The 20,368-nt window shown below is 49.1% G+C and overlaps 1 protein-coding gene across 3 annotated transcripts in view; it reads right to left on the reverse strand.

Annotated features, from left to right (window-relative positions):
- Positions 1-4,483: 4,483 nt before the first annotated feature.
- The window catches only part of SETDB1 (SET domain bifurcated histone lysine methyltransferase 1), a 1,213,210-nt gene continuing 1,197,325 nt past the window's right edge, over positions 4,484-20,368 (reverse strand). For all 3 annotated transcript variants that reach the window (XM_069649750.1, XM_069649751.1, XM_069649752.1), the window contains exon 22: positions 4,484-6,396. In XM_069649750.1, coding sequence (XP_069505851.1) covers positions 6,279-6,396 — 118 coding nt within the window. In that variant the 3' untranslated portion in view covers positions 4,484-6,278. The remainder of the gene's footprint in view (positions 6,397-20,368) is intronic.

The following is a 20,368-nucleotide window of genomic DNA, read 5'->3' on the forward strand; positions in this document are numbered from 1 at the left end:
ACGTGGAAACACATTAGACAGTCCTTTCAGAAACTGTGAAATCCTAAAGTAAGAACACTCTTCAGACGAGCTTGAGACAATGCTAACCTCACAGACTGCGCTCAAACGTACATATACCTCATCTAGGTGGCATTAGTTTGATAGAGTTTGAGGTTTAGGAATAAGTAAATATGAGAGACGCCTGGTAAGTGTTTAGAGAGTAAGGTTCCTGGATTTCAAATTCAACATAAAGGAAAAGGTATTATTTGCATAGATTACAATATTGAACCAAAGAAAAGGGTGAAGAACCACGTTTTGGTAATCAATAAATCATACATAAGATGAACTTGGCCACACTTTACATATGTGCTAGATATGCATTCAAAAAGAAGACATTTGTTTTCGCCTCGCCAACACGTGTTTCAACCTATCTAGGTCGTCATCAGGGCATAAAGTTAATAATGGTGGATACAATTAACATATTCAATCGGCAATCTTTGTTGGCAGAAAGTCTTTAGTGCAGTTATGCCCAACGTCTTTAGATCTTGTGCTCAACTGCACTAAAGACTCTCTCGTCCCATGAGAGCAGATCGTCTCGGTAGGGAAGATGGCGTGGAGGGCAGATGGACATGTCGAGAAGGTCCAGGTACCACGATCTCCTGGCCCAATCCGGAGCAATGAGGATCATTCGGGAACCAAACCTCCGCAACACCTAAGGAATGACGGGGACTGGAGGAAACACGTTCAGCAATGGGAAGGACCACTCCACTACAAACGCGTCCCCTAAGGCACCTCTTGGTGGAAATTCCCGCGAGCAGAATCTCTCGCACTTCCGGTTCACACTGGTGGCGAAGAGATCCACTGGTGGGGTTCCCCAAAGGTGGAAGATCTCCAAAAGGACTTCCTGAGCCAACTCCCACTCGTGGGAGACGGTGCTCTACCTGCTCAGAGTGTCGGCCGCCGCATTTTCGTCTCTGGCCAGATGAACTGCCGAGATCAAGATTTCCTGTAGGATGGCCCAGAATCAGAGCTGCACCACTTCCCTGCACAACGGGAGTGACCCTGGCCCCCTTTTTTGTTGAGGTAATGCATGGCCACTGTGTTGTCCGTCATAATCAGGACAGTCTTCCCCCGCAACGACGACAGAAAAGCCTTCAGGGCCAGCCTGATGGCTTTCAGCTCTAACAGATTGATGTGAAATCTGGACTCCGATGGAGACCAATGGCCGCTGGCTGTCAACTCGTTGGCATGAGCAGCCCATCCTGTGAGGGAGGCATCCATCACGATCGTCACCTCCAGCCATGGTTGCCAAAACGGTGCCCCCTTCATCAGATTCCCTTTGTCGGCCCACCATAGAAGATCGTGGGCGACCGAGATCGGACAGATGATCCAGGGTTTGCTCGGGAGAACGCGCCCTGATCAACCAATCGTCCAGGTAGGTGTAGACGTGAATCCCCCCCCTCTCATGAGGTGCGCTGCCACCTCCACCATCAGCTTCGTGAAGACCCTCGGGGCGGAGGTCAATCCGAACGGCAGGACCCGCAACTGAAAGTGCGAGTCACCAGCCGCGAACCTCAGGTACTTCCTGTGCTTGGGATGAATCGGCACATGAAAGTAAGCCTCCTTGAGGTCCAGAGACAACTAATCCTGAAGTTGAAGGGCCTGGAGGACTTGAGAAAGAGTGACCATCTTGAACTTGTCTTTCCTGGGAAGCTTGTTCAACCAACGCAAGTCCATGATGGGTCTCAATCCCCAGTCTTTCCTTGCGATAAAATAACAAGGGGAATACTCCCTTGTTCCTCTCCGCTAGAGGCACCACTTCTATGGCGCCTTTCTCCAGCAGGGATAGGATTTCCTGCACAAGGAGCGGATCCGGACGCTTCAAAGAGCGCTTCCCAGGTGGATTGTTGTGAGGCCGCTGAAGGAAGGGAAGGCAGTAAGTAGCCGTGGGCTATGATATCCAGAACCCACACATCCGAAGTAATGGCATGCCATTCTCCAAGATGCTGCGCAAGTCTGCCCCCAACTGGCGAACCATGGGACATGGCCTCATGACTGAGCTGACGTGGCTGCGGCATTGCCAGATGGCAGAGCCAACTGCCCGAGCGGTTTTGGCAACCCGAGTACCCTGTTTTCCACCACCGGTACTCTTACGGTGGCCCCTTTCACTGGCAGCTCCCCTCGATCTATCAAAGGAGGAGTAGAAACAAAAGGAAGCTCCCCTCCATTGCTGTCCCCTAGGACGAAAAGGCAGAGGTTGATGTACAGCAGCGCTCAAAGACTTTGCTGCAGCTTTGGAGGTCTGCAACCTCTCAGGGCTCTAGTCAGCCTTGCTGCCAAATAAATGAACGTCATCAAAGGGCATGTTCAGAAGACGGGATTGCACATCAGGAGCAAACCCCCGACTTCCGCAACCATGCAAACCTGCGTAGTACGGCGCTCGCAGCCATGGACCAGCTGACACAGTCTGCCATGTCCAACCCCGACTGAAGGGATTCACACATAGCATCCTTGCAGTCACGCACGATGGCTAGGAACCCATCCCTTTCCTCCCCCATGGGAATATGCTCAGCCGCATAGGAAACACAGGTCCACAGAGAGTGTGGAAATCTTGCCAGGGCACATGTGGAGTTGACCGCTTTCAGTGCCATGCTCCCTGACGAAAAGACCTTCTGAGCCCATCCTTCGAAGCGCTTGTCGTCCCTATCCGGAGGGATGGTAGGGTATGCCTGCTGCCTCAAGGTGGCCATAGCCGCCTGAACCACCAAACTCTCAGGATTGGGGTGAGTAGACAAAAAGTTGGAGTCGCTAACAGATGGTCGGTACTTTTTCGCCAAATTCTTATTGACGGCTGGAAGCGATTCCGGGGCCTGCCAAGCCGATGACACCCTTTTTTGCAACGTAAGATGTAAAGGCAACACCAGGTCAGAGGGGGAACCTTGGTCCAAGATGTCAGTAAGATCATCCTGAACAAAATCCTCAGGAGGACTGGACCACCCCAGGTATTTGCAAACCTTAGACATGAGCCGCCTATAGGAAGAGTCTGCATGAGCCCCTGGCTCAGGCCTTCCAAACTCAACTTCGGGAGAAGTATCCAGGCCACTGGTGTTATGTAGGGACTGCATGGACTCTCACCCAACAATCCCGGAGCATCATCCTGAGCAACAGGATCTTCAATGTCTGATCTTTCCTCCTCTTCAAAAATGTCAGGCAAAGGCTCGGAAAACCAAGCCACAGCAACAGAAGAGGGCTTGGCGCCCAATACCGGCCTCCCAGACGTAGAGGAAGCCCCAGGAAACGCCTCAGACACAGTACGCCCAAAAAATGCCAAAGGTGCCAAGGGTGCAAAGAGCCTCGACGCCGAGGGCATCGTGCACATCGACATCGAGACCGATACTGGTGTGGGCTGATAGGGCGGAACAGCATTGTCCGAGTCCGACTGGACCAGCGCCGAACGAGTCGATGCTGGCGTCGGTACCTCCACAGGCTGCACCTGTCTCGCTGGGCACGAGGACCAAGACCTGGACGCACGGCTCTTGCGATGGCTTTGTCCGCACAGGACCGCGAGGGCTCCTGATGCGAGTCACGACTTGTGCCCCAGCCCAAAGGCGTGCGAGCAGCGGATCGAGTGTGTTCTCTGCCGGCTTCGTGAGAAGGCGCAACAGGAACCGCGCCTTGCAACTGAAAAATCACCATCATTTGTTTTTTAAACGCAGCCCACTCCTCCGGTGTCGAGGACTTTGTGGGACAGGCGACCGTATGCACGGCATCCCCCGAAGAGGACGGGGAAGGCGACCGGTGGCGTGCTTCCGAGAGTGCCACGAAGACGAGGAATGGCGGGAACCACTCCGGGACCGAGAACCTCAAGCTTCCTCCCAACGCAGAGAGTCGCCCCTCGAGTGTCGTCGGTGGAAACCCTAGACTTCGATCCGGTCTTACGGGACTTTTTCGATGGCTTACCTGCACAGAGCTTCCCCTTCCTTTCACGCAAGGCCTTGGCTGTAAGAGACTGGCATTTGGAGCAGTCGTCAGTGTCGTGCGACTCACCCAGGCACCATAAGCAAATACGGTGCGGGTCGGTCAACAACATTTTGGACTTGCAATCCCGGCAAGTCTTAAACCCGGACCTTGGAGTCTGAGGGGTCGAGGAAATAGACATCATAAGAGATTCGAAGAATCCACGAGGCGCGCTGATTTTCACGAAGCTAACAAGTTCGCTGTCGGAACCGGAACTGAGGCAACGGGCGCTGTGCGTCCTATATATAACATCCGGTGACGTCCATCCTCAACGGAGGCCCTCGAGGGACATGGGATCGACTCCATCGACGCAGGACACCCTCTGCTGAAAAGTGCACAGCTGTGGGACACAACTGTCAGATGTGGAATACGTCAGACACAATCCCTTCGAAATACCATTAGGTGGAGCAATCGTGATATGGCTATATATGTATTTCAACAACATCTGAAATTAGGCAGGTCTGGAGACAGTACAACACAATGTGAATAAAGTTAAGGCAATAATTCACAGATATTTAATGGTTGCAAATTTACAATCAAGGAATATAAAAAGTATATCAGTCTTTTCCCCACAGTTGATAAAATGAAATGGTAGCTTTTAAGAGGCTGGCTAAGCATTTAGTATGCAAACACTGCTTACCTCCCCACCCCCACGTTACGAAATGCATCCACAAAAAACTACAAAATCGTTGACCAAGAAACTAGTTTTTACAGCAGGAAAAATAGACAGCGACAAAAGAAAAATGTACCATTGTGGTTGAGGTTCAAGTGATGCTCCGACTTTGTAAAGCACATTCTAACTGGAGCACTACCATTTGACACCAGTTAATGTGTCTTGGGAAGTACTAATTGCAGCAAGGTTGTGGATCTTATTATCCAATCAGGACCCACATTCAACAAGCAGTCACTACTTCATGGCATTGTATACTTTGTAAGCCCATTGTAAACTTATAAATGGGGCAGCACCGGGCTCATAAGGTAAAGCAGCCATACGTTTGGAGGATACACTTTTTGTAGTGCTGGTGATTCTGCTGGGAAATGACAGAGCCTTAAACCTTCAGATACACAAAATCTGAAGTAAAAGTGAATTTTAAAAAAAGTATACAAAAATGTACAACTGTAAGAAACCTGAAGGGAGGGACACAGCAAAGAGGCTAAAAACGGTGCACAGAAATCTTTTTCGATGGAAATATCTTGACCCCATGTCTAACAAAAACAAAATCATTCCTACAGTTTCATGAAGTCATTGAGATTTCTTGTTTTGGGAATGGATGAGAAATTGAGGTGCATGGGTAACTGAGTGAGACATGTAATGTGACCATCAAAAACCCTTGCTCCAGGACTTCTTACTATTCAAGATCATGTTATACTATTATCAGAATGTCCCCATCACTGCAGGGTGGGATGATGCACACAGAGCAATGAATCCTCTGCCTTCAAGAGTTCATACTTACAGAGTCCATACTTACATAGCATCATCACACCACCACCCCTAACACCACACACACTCTAAACCAGAGCGGTCGGCAGTGTTCAAGAATGTCCAGTTGGCAAAGAATATGGCTTTGGAACAGTGACAGGGCGTGGGGCGAGATTTCACAGAATTGGTATATTTCCAAATTGAAAAACTCTTTATCCCATTGCCTGGACCTGGACGCAGAATTTGAACCATTGGCAGTATGCATTCCCACATCTTCAAACTTTAACATTTATTGTTTTACGAACATCTGTTTGTCTGCCAGTGAACAATGGTGAGTATTCCACGTAGATAAACTCTATTTAAATGTTTTTGCTTATTTAAAAACACATTTCTTATTTTGAAACTGTTTCTCGGCCCCCCTGTTTCACAGAAGAGTGGTGTTGAGCAACTTTGCCTACTTTTCACTTTTAATACAATTAAAAACAATAATTCTATTATAATAAAAAGCAAACTATGATGATGGGTAAAGCTGAATTTAAGGTCCAAGATGTGTGTGGAAAATCCACACCGAGCATCCGTGTGTCAAGTGCATGAAAACTTCAGATTTCCTCAGTAGAGTGCTGCAAAGGACGTTACAGTAGTGTTTCCTGACAAATTCCAGATGTGCACAGTCCAGTCTCAGTGCAGACATCACCTTCACAAACAGTCATTGTAAATGTCCAGGTCTATCTGTTGTAAAAGTGTCACATTGTGATCCGTATCCACATGCCTCCATTCACAGGGACACACGTTTCTTAGCTGTCAGGACACTGGAAGCCACATGAGGGGAACTAAACTCTAGATTCCTAAGGTAGGAACAGGTTCACAGTAGCCGGCCCCTGCACTCTGTTGATCCGCAGCAGCAAAGGAGGACCTTCCCTTCTACGCTACCAACATCATAGTTATAGTCCCAGGTCAGTTCGGTGCCGGCTCGTATCCTCCTAATGGGATAGACAGGAAACAATGTTAGCCTTTTCATTAAACAAAGGTCTGGTTTCATAGTAATTGAGAACAATAAAGTCATCATTATCCCCCAAAGAGAGCCCAAAGCCACCTCTACACTCCCTTTTTCTATAAAACGGGATGCTTCCACCTTGTAAGAGGAATGGAGAAGAGGTAAAATACCTGATGTTTCGTCCACATTTCCACCATTATGCATCTGTGACCCATACCCTGTGTGTTCTCCCTAATTTTGGATTAAGATGTGAGGTGGGCCCCAGGAAGACGCACAGACTGATTTATAGGAATGCAGATCCAGGTTCAGAGGGGGAATGAGAACAAAGAGGGAACTACGAGTGTGAATCCAGAATAGGAGATCTGGTCAGAAGGAAAATGTTATAGCAGCAAAGCAGAATAGTGTGACAGACATGAATGGAAAAAGTTACTTGTAACCCCTGATCACCCAAGTGGGTAATCTTCCTTTTTTTCCAAGTTACACTTTATTGGCATTTCAAATGTTACATCACAAACCATTGCCAAACCCCTCCTCAAATACCCACCTCACTTATTCCTCTTCCCCATGCTCATCTCCCATCCCTCCCTCCCACTCCCCTCTGTGGCTCACCTCCCCTCCCTCACGAAGTACGTTCAGATGAAGTTCATACCAGGGGTGCCAAACCACTGAAGGGACAGTTCCAAAATCTTCAGGCTAATTTTACGGCCGATTCACTATAAGTCTCTTCTCCCCATTAGTCTCCCAGAATATCCGCTGCCGTGTGACAGCTCCCATACGATGAAGCCCTTCTGTCCACCTCCACCCTGCCCCCCACCATCAGCGCCCATACTTAAAATAAAAAAAAAAAGTTTTTATTGAAATGTTATAAACATAACAGTCCATTACCACATCATGAAATCATTCAACATTTCCAAACCTCTCCATGTCCGGTTAAACTCCCAACAGACAAGCCTCCCACCCCCTTCCCATGAACCTGTTAATGATATTGCCAGTCCTTTGTTGTAGACCTCCACACTCTCGCTCCATTTTCCTCTCATGCCAATTAGTCCGAGCATTCGCCCTCACTTTGACTGAACAGGGTTACTGTGAGCTATCCACTGTTGTATATCTTCTCCAGGTTCTTGTTTTTGCTCCCCCAGCGCCTTCTCCCACACTCCCATTGCTGCTTTTGCCCATTTCCGCAAGTCTTCCCACCATCTATTAACACTCAGTGCTTTGTCCGCTTGGCAAACACATATATTAGATCTTTGACCTTTCCCACCTCTTTCTGTTTGGTGCCCCTTTTAAACTGTCCCAAGATGCATGCCTCTGGGGATTGTACATCCAGGTTAACTCCCCCGGGGCCACCTTATTCGCGATGTGCTTCCATAATTCCTGTATGATGTTGCATTCCCAAAACATGTGCATCATACCTGCATTTTCTTTTTTGCATTTGGGACATGTCTGCACACTTGCACCTTTAAACTTGGAGATCGCTTCTTGCGTAAAATATGCCCTATGTGTGATGTATAACTGAAGTAGCTGTAGTCTAGCATTCCTGGAGACTTTCTTATGGTATGAGACTATGTTATCCTATTCTTGGTCATGCAAGGACCTCCCCAGTTCTCTCTCCCATCCTGCTTTGCATTTCAATTCTTCCCTTGAATTGCTCTCTATCAGGAACTCGTACAGTCTAGATATGGCATGACCCCCCCTCAGAGATATTTATTATAGTTTCTATTTCCTCACTCTTTATTGTGTCTTCTATAGCAGTCAGCCATCTTCCCTTAATTATGTTTAGTGTAGTACTATGCAATAGGAATTGGCCTTCATGTGCATACACTGCTATACAGGTATCTGTGGCTGTCTGCGATTCCTGAAAGTCTAGTAGCTTGTAATCACTCCTGCAGGTCTCCTATTGTCGCAACCCCACAGGACTCCGAATGTGCTCGCACTCCTGCTCATAGGCCCCTTTTTTCTGTCATTACTGCCACCAGAGGTTTCTGTGGCGATATCAGGTCTTTGATTCCCATCATCCTACAGGTCTGTTGCCATATTTGGATACCTAATGTCACTAGTTGTGGGTAAGGACTTGGCTCCTGTGGGACTTCCCATACTAGATCCCTCAAGTGTAGCTGTTTTATTGCCGGCAGTAGGAGTGTAGTGTCTGCTGTGGGGTCATCTGCCATCCAGTTTACAACATACTGCAACTGGCACGACAAGAAATACAATTCAAAATTGGGGATCCTCAGCCCTGCTCGAGCATAGGGTCTTTGTAGTGTGTTGATAGCAACCCTATGCCTACCTCCCTGCCACAAGAAGCTCCTGCACTCTTTATCCAATTTCAAAATGAATCTCCTTAGTATGTTGTATGGGATGTTCCCAAAGCAGTGCATTAGTCTAGGCAGCACCACCATTTTCAGTAGGGCTGCTCTACCTACCACAGACAAGGGTAATCTACCCCCGAACTGCATAGACTTCGTCAATCCCTCTCTTGCTTTTATAGTATTGTGCTCTTGCTTGGGATTGTGATGTATATCTAGTCCAAGATAGCTAAAGGAGGTCGTACTCCACAGCAGGGGTAGAACCCAGCAGCCCTGTGTCACCCTTTGCCGGTAATCGTGCCATCAGAAATAAGGACGACTTATACCTATCCCTTTTAATATACTGAAATTGTCCAGTACCCCCAGTATATACTGTAGGTTCTCTGCAGGGTTTTGTAAGTATATCAGGATATCATCTGCATACATGGATACTATATGTCTTACTCCATCAATGTCTACTCCGGAATCGCTATATTCCTGCCTGAGAAGCGTTTCTACGGTTACCACCGCAATTATGTACAGCATTGGGGAAAATTGACAACCCAGTCTAGTGCCCTTCTGCAACTCCCATCTATTAGAGTAAGTGACCCCCCCCTGTCCTGACCCTCGCCATTGGTTTAGTATATATTAGTCTCACCCATTTCATATAGTGTGGGCCAAATCCCCTTCTAATCATAGTATCATACAGCCAGTCCCAGTGCACCGACTCACATGCTTTGGTCGCATCTAACAAAGCGACCGTGCAGTATTCCTGCCTGTCTTTGGTACTGTTTATAGCGTGGAGTAGGCTTATTTTTTAAACTTACTTTTTATTTAACTTTTTTTTCCATAAGACAGATAAAACAGATTGCAATACCAATTAGTGAATCTAAAATGACAACATCTGAGATAACGCAACCTCCCATGCCCCTCTCCCGCCCCTGCTTGAAGACTACTGAGTCCAACCGATGGTTGGGAGTAAACACAAAGATTTAGGACCATATGTTAAGATTAGCCTTCCAAGAAGGGTTCAACCAGAACAGAAAAAGTCGCTGGTAGAGACCATATTACAAACAAAGAAAGAGATGGGGCCTTACAATATGGGACTGATCAAAGTCTCAATGCACCACAGTCCTCGTGCAGGAGGACCATTGTCCAGTCCAGTAGAAAGGAATCCATTACATCGTAGGTCAGCGCTGATAGTTTCTCGTATGTAAAGATAAACCACAGTTTAGTAAGCCACTCTGACTTGGAGGGTATCAAGTTGTTTTTCCATTTCTGGGCTAAGACAAGTGTCCCAGCTCTCAATATGCCCTGGACCACCTTTGGGAAGCTAATCAAATCTGATTCAGGGGAAGGGATACCAAAGAGAAGCTCGAGGGGGCGCAAGTCAAGGAAGATGCCCACTATGTCTTTGATCCAACTCAAGAGCTCAGACCAATAAATCTGGACAGATGGGCATTCCCACCACAAGTGATACCAAGTTACCCGTTGACCACACTCCCTAGGGCAAAAAGGAGATACCCCAGAAAACATTTTAGATAACCTATCGGGGAGAGATGCCATGCTTGAAGAACCTCGAAGTTGTGTTCCATAGCCGAGGTATAAAGAGTACCCAAGAAGAGAACCCCATAGAGTTTAGCCCAGGTCGACTCTTCCAACACCATCCCCAGGCTTTCTTCCCAGAAATGCTTGAATCCTTATCTACCTTTTAGCTGCACCGTGATCAGGACCACATACATTTTAGACAACGATCTCTTCCTCGAGGAGGATTCTACAATTACTTTCTCAAGGGGCTTAAGGGGTGGGAGGGGCGAGCAAGGTCCTCTTTCCATTGGGTGCTGGTTAGGATACTTTCAACACGAAGATATTCAAAGTTTGACATTAGGTTTCCCCCCCATAGCTTCTACTAGTTTATCATATTCGATAAAGGCGTTCTGATGGAAAAGTTGGGCAGCCCGTTCCAGGCCCATGTCCGACCACTTTTGCGTATCACGCAAACCTTTCTTGCCCAAGTCCAGGGGGGGGACCCCCATAAAAAGAACAGGTGGGAGGACCAGGAGGAAAGGGTCACATTCACTTTGTGGTGCTTCCATAGAGCCCATAAGACTGAAAGTGTTGGGCGTTTTTTTACATGATCGGGGAGGTCTTTTTTCGGGGACCATAAGAGGTCTCTTACTTTCCTACGGTGCGTGTGGGTATCTTCTCTGTACGTCCAAATAGGTGCACATCTCATCCCTCATATGTTCCAGTATTACCCTAAATTGGGCTGCCTTGTGATACTGCCAGAAATCTGGGAGACCGAAACCCCAAAAGGACCTCGGAAGAGTCAAAGTCACGTGTTTAATCCTCGGTTTCTTACCATTCCAAATACATCGTTTGACCAGAGTGTACAGGGTCCTGAAATATGCATCTGTGATAATAGTTGGGAGGGATGTGAAGAGAAAGAGGAGACGGGGAAGGATGTTCATTTTAATAGATACTATACGACCAAACCACGATAGGGTCATGGGAGCCCATCGTAAGAGGTCCACTTTTATCCTCGAGAGGACAGGGGGAAAGTTCAGTTCAAAGAGTTCCCAAATCCCTCGGAAGGGGAATTCCAAGGTATGGAGAGGCTTAGCGCTCAATTCTCATACCCCTTACCGTTTCCCTCCCCTCAATGTCTGTCGCCCTCCCCCTTTGGCATTATACATGATTTCGATGGATTTATCTTCAGCCCGGAGAAGATACCAAAGGTGTGCATCAGGTCCAGGACATTGGGAGGAAAGTATTTAAATTGGCTAAATAGGCCAGGATATCATTAGCGAAGAGCGAGAGTTTGAAATGGAGATCCCCATAGAGATCCCCACACTAAACCCCGTGATCCCCTGGTGCTGTCTTATGGCTATGGTGAGAGGCTCCATTGCAAGGGCATATAGAAGGGGAGAGATACGTCAACCCTGTCGGGTCCCCCTGGAGAGGAGGAACAGGGCAGAAACCGTACATTAAAAGCCACCATGGCAGAGGGGCCATTGTACAGAGAAGCAATCCACCCATGGAATCTTTCGCCCAGGGCCATCCTTTGCAAGACCATGCCCATGTATGACCATTCGACCCGGTCAAAGGCCTTTTCTGAGTCCAGTGAAAGGAGAAAGGCCTCTACGTTCTTACTTGAGGATTCGTGCATAAGGTCCAAGGTCTTCCTAATATTATCTGACCCCTGTCTGTCTAGGATGAATCCGACTTGGCACCCATGGAACAGAGACGGGAGGTGTTGGGCCAGCCTATTAGCGAGTAGCTTCGTCAAGATCTTCATGTCTGTGTTGAGCAATGAAATGGGGCGGTAGGATTGGCATTGCATTGGGTCTTTCCCCGCTTTTGGGATCACCACTATGAGGGCCGATAACATGGATTGGGGGAGGGATCCTGAGTCTAGGGCTGCGTTGATCAACTTAGCCAGGAAAGGAGCAAGAGTGGATCGGAAGGTCTTATAAAAGAACTGTGATGCCATCGTCGCCCGGGGTGGTACCCCCTTTCATAGCGCCAATAGTGTCCACTACCTCCTGGGGCGTAACAGGCCTTTCAAGGGGGCCCGCTTTTTCGGGGGTTGGGGTGGCATGGGACTGGGAGAGATTCCAAAAACTTGATCGGCTCAGACCTGTCTCCAGAGTATTCAGATTTATAGAGGTGTTCATAATATAGGCGGAATTGCTCTGCTATCCCAGAGTCGTCTAGACATTTATCCCCCCAGGTAGCAGCAATGAGATCAACTCTCCTACTGCGAGTTCCTGCAACCTCCAAGCGAGGATCCTATCTGCCTTCTCCCCCTATCTTTGCTTTAGAAAGGCCAATTTTCTTTTGGTTTGTCCAACGAGGGCAGACAGTTTTGCCTTGAACTGTTGGTTGGATAGCCTCTATTTTATCCCTAAGTAGCTTCTCTCCCTTACCCCTTTCCCGCTTACTTCTTGAATCCCACTAATTGTGGCTTTGAAGGCGTCCCAGACTCCGGTATCCCACACCTCACCAATGTCATTGATTACAAAGTATTCTTTTATGGTTGCGAGCAGGGACTGAGACAGTTCTTTGTCCTTCAACAAAAGGTTGTTATATGACCACCTTGAGCCCTTAGGAGATTTCGGGGGCAACCCTATTTGGATCCTAACTTGGTTGTGACCCACTACAGGATTAACTCGACACAGAAAGCGGATATTCTATCTCGAAGTGAGTTGTCAACTAGCACATAATCTATTCTGGAGAACGTGGAATGAGGCCTAGAAAAGAATGTAAATAAAGGGTCACGTTTCTGGCGTATCGAATGGGAGTCTGAAAGTCCCGGTTCATCATTAGTATTATGAAAAGAGGCGGCCATCCGCCTCTGTATTTGCGTGTCTGTATAAGGGCACTCAGACTTCCTGTCTTGCTCTGGATGGAGAACCTTATTAAAATCCCCGCCTAAAAGGAGGGCCCCCCTGTGAATGCCATAATCTTTGTTTTCACCCCCTCCCAGAATTGGTCTTGAGCTTCGTTCGGGCCATAAATCGATACCACTGTCACTTAGTTGCCCCCGATTTCCCCTTTGACCATTACAAAGCGACTCTCTGGGTCTTTACGCTGGGCCATTGGTACAAAGTGAGCCTTGGGAGACACCACTATTGCTACCCCTCTTTTTAGCTGGGCACCAAGCATGGAAGACTTCCTGTATAGACTTGGCCCTGAGAGACATTTCTCTAACCCTTGCCCAGTGAGTTTCTTGAAGAAATAAGAAGTGAAGTTTCAGCCTATTAAATTCTCTCACCACTAGGGATCTCTTATGCAGGGAATTCAGTCCCCAAGCATTTAGCGAACCCAACGTCAGTGATTGTTTGCGTCAGCCATCAGGGGGGACACCATTTTCTCAAAATCCCTCTAGGGGTGCACATGTGTTCCATGTCCCCTTCCTGGCTCGATTTACTCAGATCCCTCTCTGAAAGAACAGTCCCAAAAGGAACCAAGTCCTCACTCTGTAGTCTCAACCAATAGTAACCCATAAACAACAAGAACCAAACCCCCAACAAACCCCCTCCACCCCCCGAGCGCCTGGATTGCCTGCGACATGGAGATGCCGACTGACCAGGCCACCAATGCCTACCTCCACCGGGTTGATAAGCAAAATAAACACCAATTATTTGAGCCCCACCTCTCCCAAAGCTCAAACCAAAACATACATTAGCACCCCTCCCACCTCCCCAGGAGCAGTCACCGGATAGGGTGTACATCATTGCCACCAGGACCATCCTGGGTCAAGGGACTGCCTCGGATTCTCTGAGGAATTTGAAGAGAGACAAACCTCTCTCCTCGTTGTTGTTAATGTGATGCAAGAGGATTGTAATCACTTATTAGCAGGCCTGGGGGGAGGCCGGCACCACCCTCCTGAATTTTCTATTGTCCCGTACTCGGCACCTCTCAGCAAATCAATTTGTTTTTCGGGGTTCTGCCGGTTCTTTTCCTTTGCCTTCTTGGTTGCCCCCGCAAGGTGGGTTCGTCCAGGGTTCACGGGTCACCCTTTGTATGCCATCCTCTGTGACCAAGGAGTATTTGTAGCTGTCATACTCAAAGGAGACGGAGAATGGGTGGCCCCATCTGTATCTCACTCCTTTAGGCTGAAGCCATTTCGTCAGGGGGTCACACAGTCGTCGCTGCGCCAGGGTGAGAGCCGAGAGATCCTGGTAGACCGTGACCTTCGCATCTTCCCAATCGATTGGACCCTTCTTCCGTGCCAGCTCCAGGATCTTATTCTTTTCAGAGTAATAGTGAAATCTCACAAGAATCGACCTGGGGCCCCTGGTGGAGGACACCGCCCTATGTGCCCTGTCAATAGTTGGCTTGTTATTGTTGCTCTCGTCGAATAGTTTGCTAATCACTGCGTTGATGATCCTTACAATGTACGTTTGCATTTCACCTTCACGTTCCGGGACTCCCAAAAACCTCAAGTTGCTACGGCATTCTCTGTTCTCCAAGTCATCCAGCTTTAGAGTGCATTTCTGTAACGCTCACCTGATTCCCGTAGAGGCGCCGGTCTAACACACGGCTGGCTCTTTGGGCTGGACCTCTGTGCACTGTATGTCTGGCTCGAAGGGTAAGATGTCTGCAGATAGAAAATGTGGGATTAATGAACTGGGTTATTGAATGTCTCTCTCTTCTTCCCTTTCTCTTCTCCTGTAGAACCCCAAAGGTTAACGCTCTCACCTTAGGTAAGTGAACGCCGTGCTCTCCATCTGCCTCGAGGCAGGGTGCTGTAACCAGTTTCTTCACTGGATAAGGGGAGCGGGCCTCTGACTTCAGAGGACTGCTGTCCGTCGTTTACTGCACGAACGGTACGTTTCGAGTAATTCTAATGTCTTTAAAGTCTTTAGTAATGATGTCTCTTGTTTTGCAAGGTTCCGGCGATGGCGGGCTGAAGTGAGTTGAAGATGGAGCCCGTGTGATGACTAGAAGCGCCTGGAAGCACGTAAGTAAGCGCTTGTTGCCTGCTTCACGATGCGCTCTAACTGTCTTTTTATTTTGCAGGTACAAGTTCGGGGCGGCTGCAGGGTGCCGGAATACCCACTGGGTTAGATGTGGAAAGGAGTAATGGCACGTGAGTATTAAAGTTCCCCAATGTCTTTAAACGCACCTTGTTTTGTCTTTCAGATGCGGGATGCAGCGCCGAAGGCCTCCGGAGCGTGCGAAGAGTTGGTAAGCTTTTGTCTTTCAGATGCCGGAATGCAGTGTGAAGACCTCCGGAGCACACGAAGAGTAGGTAAGCCTTTGTCTTTCAGATGCCGGAATGCAGCGCGAGGCGTTGGTGACAGCCGATGGACCAGGCAAGTGAAGAGCTGTCACTGAAGACCGTAATGCTAACCTGTTCTTTCTTGTCTTTATAGGTGTTGCTGAGGACTGGATTCAGAATGGTAAGCCTTTTTCCTTAGGCCCAGGATCAGATGCAGAAGACACGATGAGCGTTCTGCTGCTGAGGATGCAGAATAACGCAAAGCAAGATTCATCCATCGGGTGTGGTTTAAATAGCCTCCTGTAGTGCTTAGGTGTCTCCTTCCACAGCCACGCCTAGGTAAGAAAAGAGTTCCTGCTTTCCAGAAGAGTTCCAGTGTTCTGAATCTAGGGAGTGGCTCCTGCCCCACCCAACAGGAAAAGTAGTTCCAAACAGAAGAGGATCAGAGACTCAACTGGCAGGCAAGTAAGCAGCATGGTCTGCTGCAGGTAAGTACACCCAAGCATTATGAGCCCGGCGCTTCCAGCGCTGGGACTGGGCATATTTATGAGCCTGGTGCCACTGGCGCCAGGACTGGGTCCAAAAGGTCCCAATTGGGACTGGTTGGCACTCGGAACCTGGGTTATGGATCTGCTTCCAAGGGAGTTGGGAAAACCCTGACCTTTTGGAAGCAGAGATCATGACATTTTCTCCTCCCTCCTTTCCAGTTCAGATAGGCGCATGTCTATTTGGGTCTCCAGGAGGTCCACCGACATCTGGTTTGTTTCAAGGGCTTGGATTCAGTCGTCCACGGCGTCCACCATTTTAGCTAGGAAAGCCAGTCTTTTGCTGATGTCTGCCCTGAAACCACAGATTTCCTCCAGAAGGGCTGCCATGCCCTTATTCACTGACTGGACATCCATTGTTTCTGTTTGCACGGTGGCGGGCATGCCGACTACCGTCGGTGCTGGGTCGGGGAGTGGCGAAACATTTGTAGCGATTGGGCCCAGTCCATCGGCAGATATCTTACGAGTTGTCCCGTTCGGAGAAGCTAAGGCTCCCGTCCAGAAGGGGGCCCGTGGGGAACCTTACAGGGAGTCAGGTCAATGTGCAGGGAAATTCAATGGGGGGCTCCACAGGCAGTCGGATACATATGATGGCATCAATCCCTGAAGACTCGTTTGACAACAGTTTTTGTGGCATATGTTGGTTATTCGTGTATAGTGAGGCCAGTGGGGAGGCCAGATAACTCACCTACTGTCCGGGCTAGACAAGGGTATCACCGACTTGGCTCCAAGAGTGGTCCAGGGAAAAAAGGGTACAGAGCGAGAGTCAAGATCCAGATCGCTCAAGGGTTATACAGAGTTAATGATCATCTGGCCTCAGGTGTCTGGTCTGGAGAGGCACCGTCACGGTCAATCCTGAGAGGTTCCGTGAGGGATTTGCCATTGCAGGGATGGTTCAATGCAGGGGCTACGTGCCGCCAGGGCTCCGGTTCAGAGGAATCTCACCCTCCCCAAGCACCAAGGGAGAGTTCCACTTAGATGTCTAGTGGATCATTGGCTGGTGACCTCAAACATTGTCTTCAGGCGGGGGAGCGGGGCTCATGACACAAAGAAATGGGGGGTCTCGCGTCAGCACAAGCTCTGGCTAAGGACCCACGGTCGCCGCACCCCCGGGAGGAAGCACGAGGCTCGCAGGGCCCTCTGCTCCTGGGCCACGAGGGAGCCAGTCACTGGGCTTGACCGAGTCTACGTCACCTCCTATCCTCCCCCGCAGCAGCCATCCAAGCTCCTTTGCATAGTCTGGGGGCCTCAGTGCCCGCCGAGGCCCTGCATGCAGAGAATCCTTACTTGAAGCCCAGGGTTTGGGGGCAAGGGTTTGTGGGGGGGGGGCTGTGGCAGTGTTTGGTGCAGGGCCTCTCCCTGCGATTCTCCGAGAAGGCTAGCGAGTGCTGCACAGGGTCTGGGGTAGTGCACTTGCGTGAGTCTCCAGGACGGGTGGACCACAATTATGGGATCCGCTACAAGGATCACAGTGTGTTCCTCCAAGAGGTACCAGACCAGGAGAGCTCAGATTCTCACTGTCTCCCAAGACCCCCTCTCCCACTGGGAAAAGGGAGGGAGACGAGGCTGCAGGTGATCAGGGCCAGCTGGGGGTCCACTGGCACCAACCCCTCCCCCAGGAGCCGAGGTAGATTCAGATCACCCAAGGCGCACGCCAGCGGCGCGGGGAGCTCACAAATGGACAACGACCTTAAAAAAAGCACTCCAAGGAGGGGATGCCCCACTGAATGTCAAAACGTTGCAGCTCCAGGGTACTCTCCAACTCCCCTCAGGGAAGAACACGTGCGTGCGGCGGCCATTACAGGCAGCACTGGTCCTATCGACTATTTGCCGTGGGCCACCCAACAAGGTTCCCCACCAGAGTCTCTGGGACAATAAGTGCCCACGCCCCCAGTGTCCCCACCGGGACCGTCGGGTCAGTGAACTCTGTGGTGCAGTTCACATAGTCCTCCTCATACCTCCATTCTGAGGCAGCAGAGGAGGATGTCGGAAAGTGGGGCAGTCCAACGCTCTCCCCAGCAGATGCGGCCTTCCTCGCTGCGTTGAAAAGCAGGGCCCCTGCAGGGCAAGACTGGAGCGGCACGACGCCCTGTCTGCTGCGTAGAAGTCTGTGCAGGATCTCTGCCCCCGGTGCGAAGAATCCAATTGTTAGGCAGAAACCTGTGCAGTTCCCTTAGGGACCACTGCAAAAAGTTTAAGACTACAAGTGTTAGCAGTAAACCCAATTGGTAGCAGTCTGTACCACCCAGATTTACTTGGTAGCTGTGGCTGAGCAGTTAGACTTCTCTCAAGAAGAGTTAGGCAGTATATAGAGTATACACATTAGGTGCAAAGAGACAGTAGCACAAGCAAACGCTGACCAGAGCTTTGGTATAAAAGTATATAATTATTTATTTAAAAACACACCTGTAAAAATACACTGGCACTAATATGTCAAGCAAGTTCAAACACAGTCACTAGAAATATATACACCTCCCTAATTGATCATTTGACAAATCTAGGTTAGTACACCACTTATTTAGCAAAACAGAGGTGAGCGCGTAACCATAGATGGCACTCCAATAATGATTTAAAAAGGGAGAGAAAAGGCAGAAATAGGAAAACACATAATACAAACACTTTTAAAGAACCACAGCAAGTCAAGAAAGGCAGGGTCTACTGTAGAGCAAAAGGTTCATAGGCCAGGCCCACTCTTGAGAGAGCAAGGCGGAATGTGCCCAAGATCACACAGTTGAAGTACACTTTAAAAGTCTTTGCAGATAGTTCAAAAAGGAGTTAGATCAGTTCAGAAAAGTTAGTTAACAGGTCCGAGGTCACCCCAGGATAGAGAGTCAAGGATTTACGGGACACCTTGAACAGTGTGTTGCAAGGGAGACCAGGCGGGACACTGTACCTGAAGTGGCGAGAAAGCTCCAGCGGGGGCAGTTGTTCCTGGCAGCGGGTGCAAGTCGGTGCTTCATCCAGGGGAAGAGAAGATCTCGAGGTGGAGGAAAGCTGGAGGTCGTTGCAATGCCAGGGAAGAAACCAGCCGCAGAGTTTCCTGGTTAAAAGGTACTACCCTTTTATTCGCGCTAGTAGTGAAGCGTGGCTATCCGGCCGCCGGGGTGCTTGGCACGGGCGATTCGACCACGAGACGATTCAGGAAGGCAAAAAAAAGGCAAACTGGCTAACCCCACCAGCTCAAAGGAAGAAGACTCTAGGAAAAAGATCTTCTCTGTCGTTGGGAAGTGGCGAGTTCGGTTCAGCAGGGCTCCACTGGTGGCGTCGTCGTTGCAGGTCGGCTCAGCTTCTCCCTCTTCGGATTCTTTAGGTCCTGTGGCAACTTAAGTTCCAATCCCCAAAGCCCTGCTTTTATGCAGAAAACCCCCATTCATCAGTCCTAGCTGTCACTCAAACATGCTAAGTGGTGAGCCGGGCGGCTCACCACTGGGCCAATCACACAAGAGTGCGACTTGAGTTGCCGAGGCAACTCAGTCCAGGGTGCCTATTCCCCCCCTCCCACACATCCTGTAGACCCAGACAGAGTGGCACCACCTTTGGAGGCTTCTGTGTAGAAGCCCACCAAAAGTGGAACAAAGGGCTCGACTTGGGTTGGAGATACAGAGGTGAACACAAACGCCATTTTAAAACCGAGTCCTGGCAAAAAGACCCAACCGGGGAATAAATATTAAATAAATAACACAGCGTTATCTTTAACATTGCACCAAAAAAGTGGTGTGTTTAAAATGAATAGGAAAATCCCATAGGAAATATTCCGGTGGAATATTTCGCGTGGTAACCACTGCCACCAGTCAGAAACTCGACAAAGGGGGACTGGACAGTGCCCCCTTGAAAAACAGACCAAGGGGTAATCAAATTACCCCTACCAGTACTTCCCCAATATGATGGTTTGTACTGGTTCTGTTCACAATTTTAGACTAGTAAAGTCAATGGTGACTTTACATGCCCTGGGAGACAGTAGTCAGTCCCAGGTTATGGAGTCTATGTTTGGGGGCCACTATGACACCCCTGTGTTACTGCACTGAGGGTGCTGTGTAACACACTTACCAAAAACACATGAAGCCCTATGGAGTAAAAGACCCTACAGCCCATAAAACATATTACAAAATCAAAGGACATTCTCAAATCATGCCAAAGAGTGGGAAAAAAGTCTCACTCTTAGCAGGAGAAAAAATTAAACCCCAAAAATCCAGCAAAGCTGCTGGGGGACTCACTAGGTTTGGGAAATTAGCCCATACAGAGAATTCTCCCTAACACCGATCCTCTGCTTACAAAGCACCCAGTAGGTCCGGGATTTCTCCTCACCGGTACTCCGTCTGTGTAGAATACTCCTGGGGGTGTCAGGTGCTCACTCCTGGGGGGCTCCTTCCCTTTATTCGGCCCGTATGGAGGAGACCGACT

The sequence above is a fragment of the Ambystoma mexicanum genome, chromosome 1p, assembly GCF_040938575.1.
Source record: "Ambystoma mexicanum isolate Mex_15411 chromosome 1p, UKY_AmexF1_1, whole genome shotgun sequence".
Taxonomy (NCBI): Eukaryota; Metazoa; Chordata; class Amphibia; order Caudata; family Ambystomatidae; genus Ambystoma; species Ambystoma mexicanum.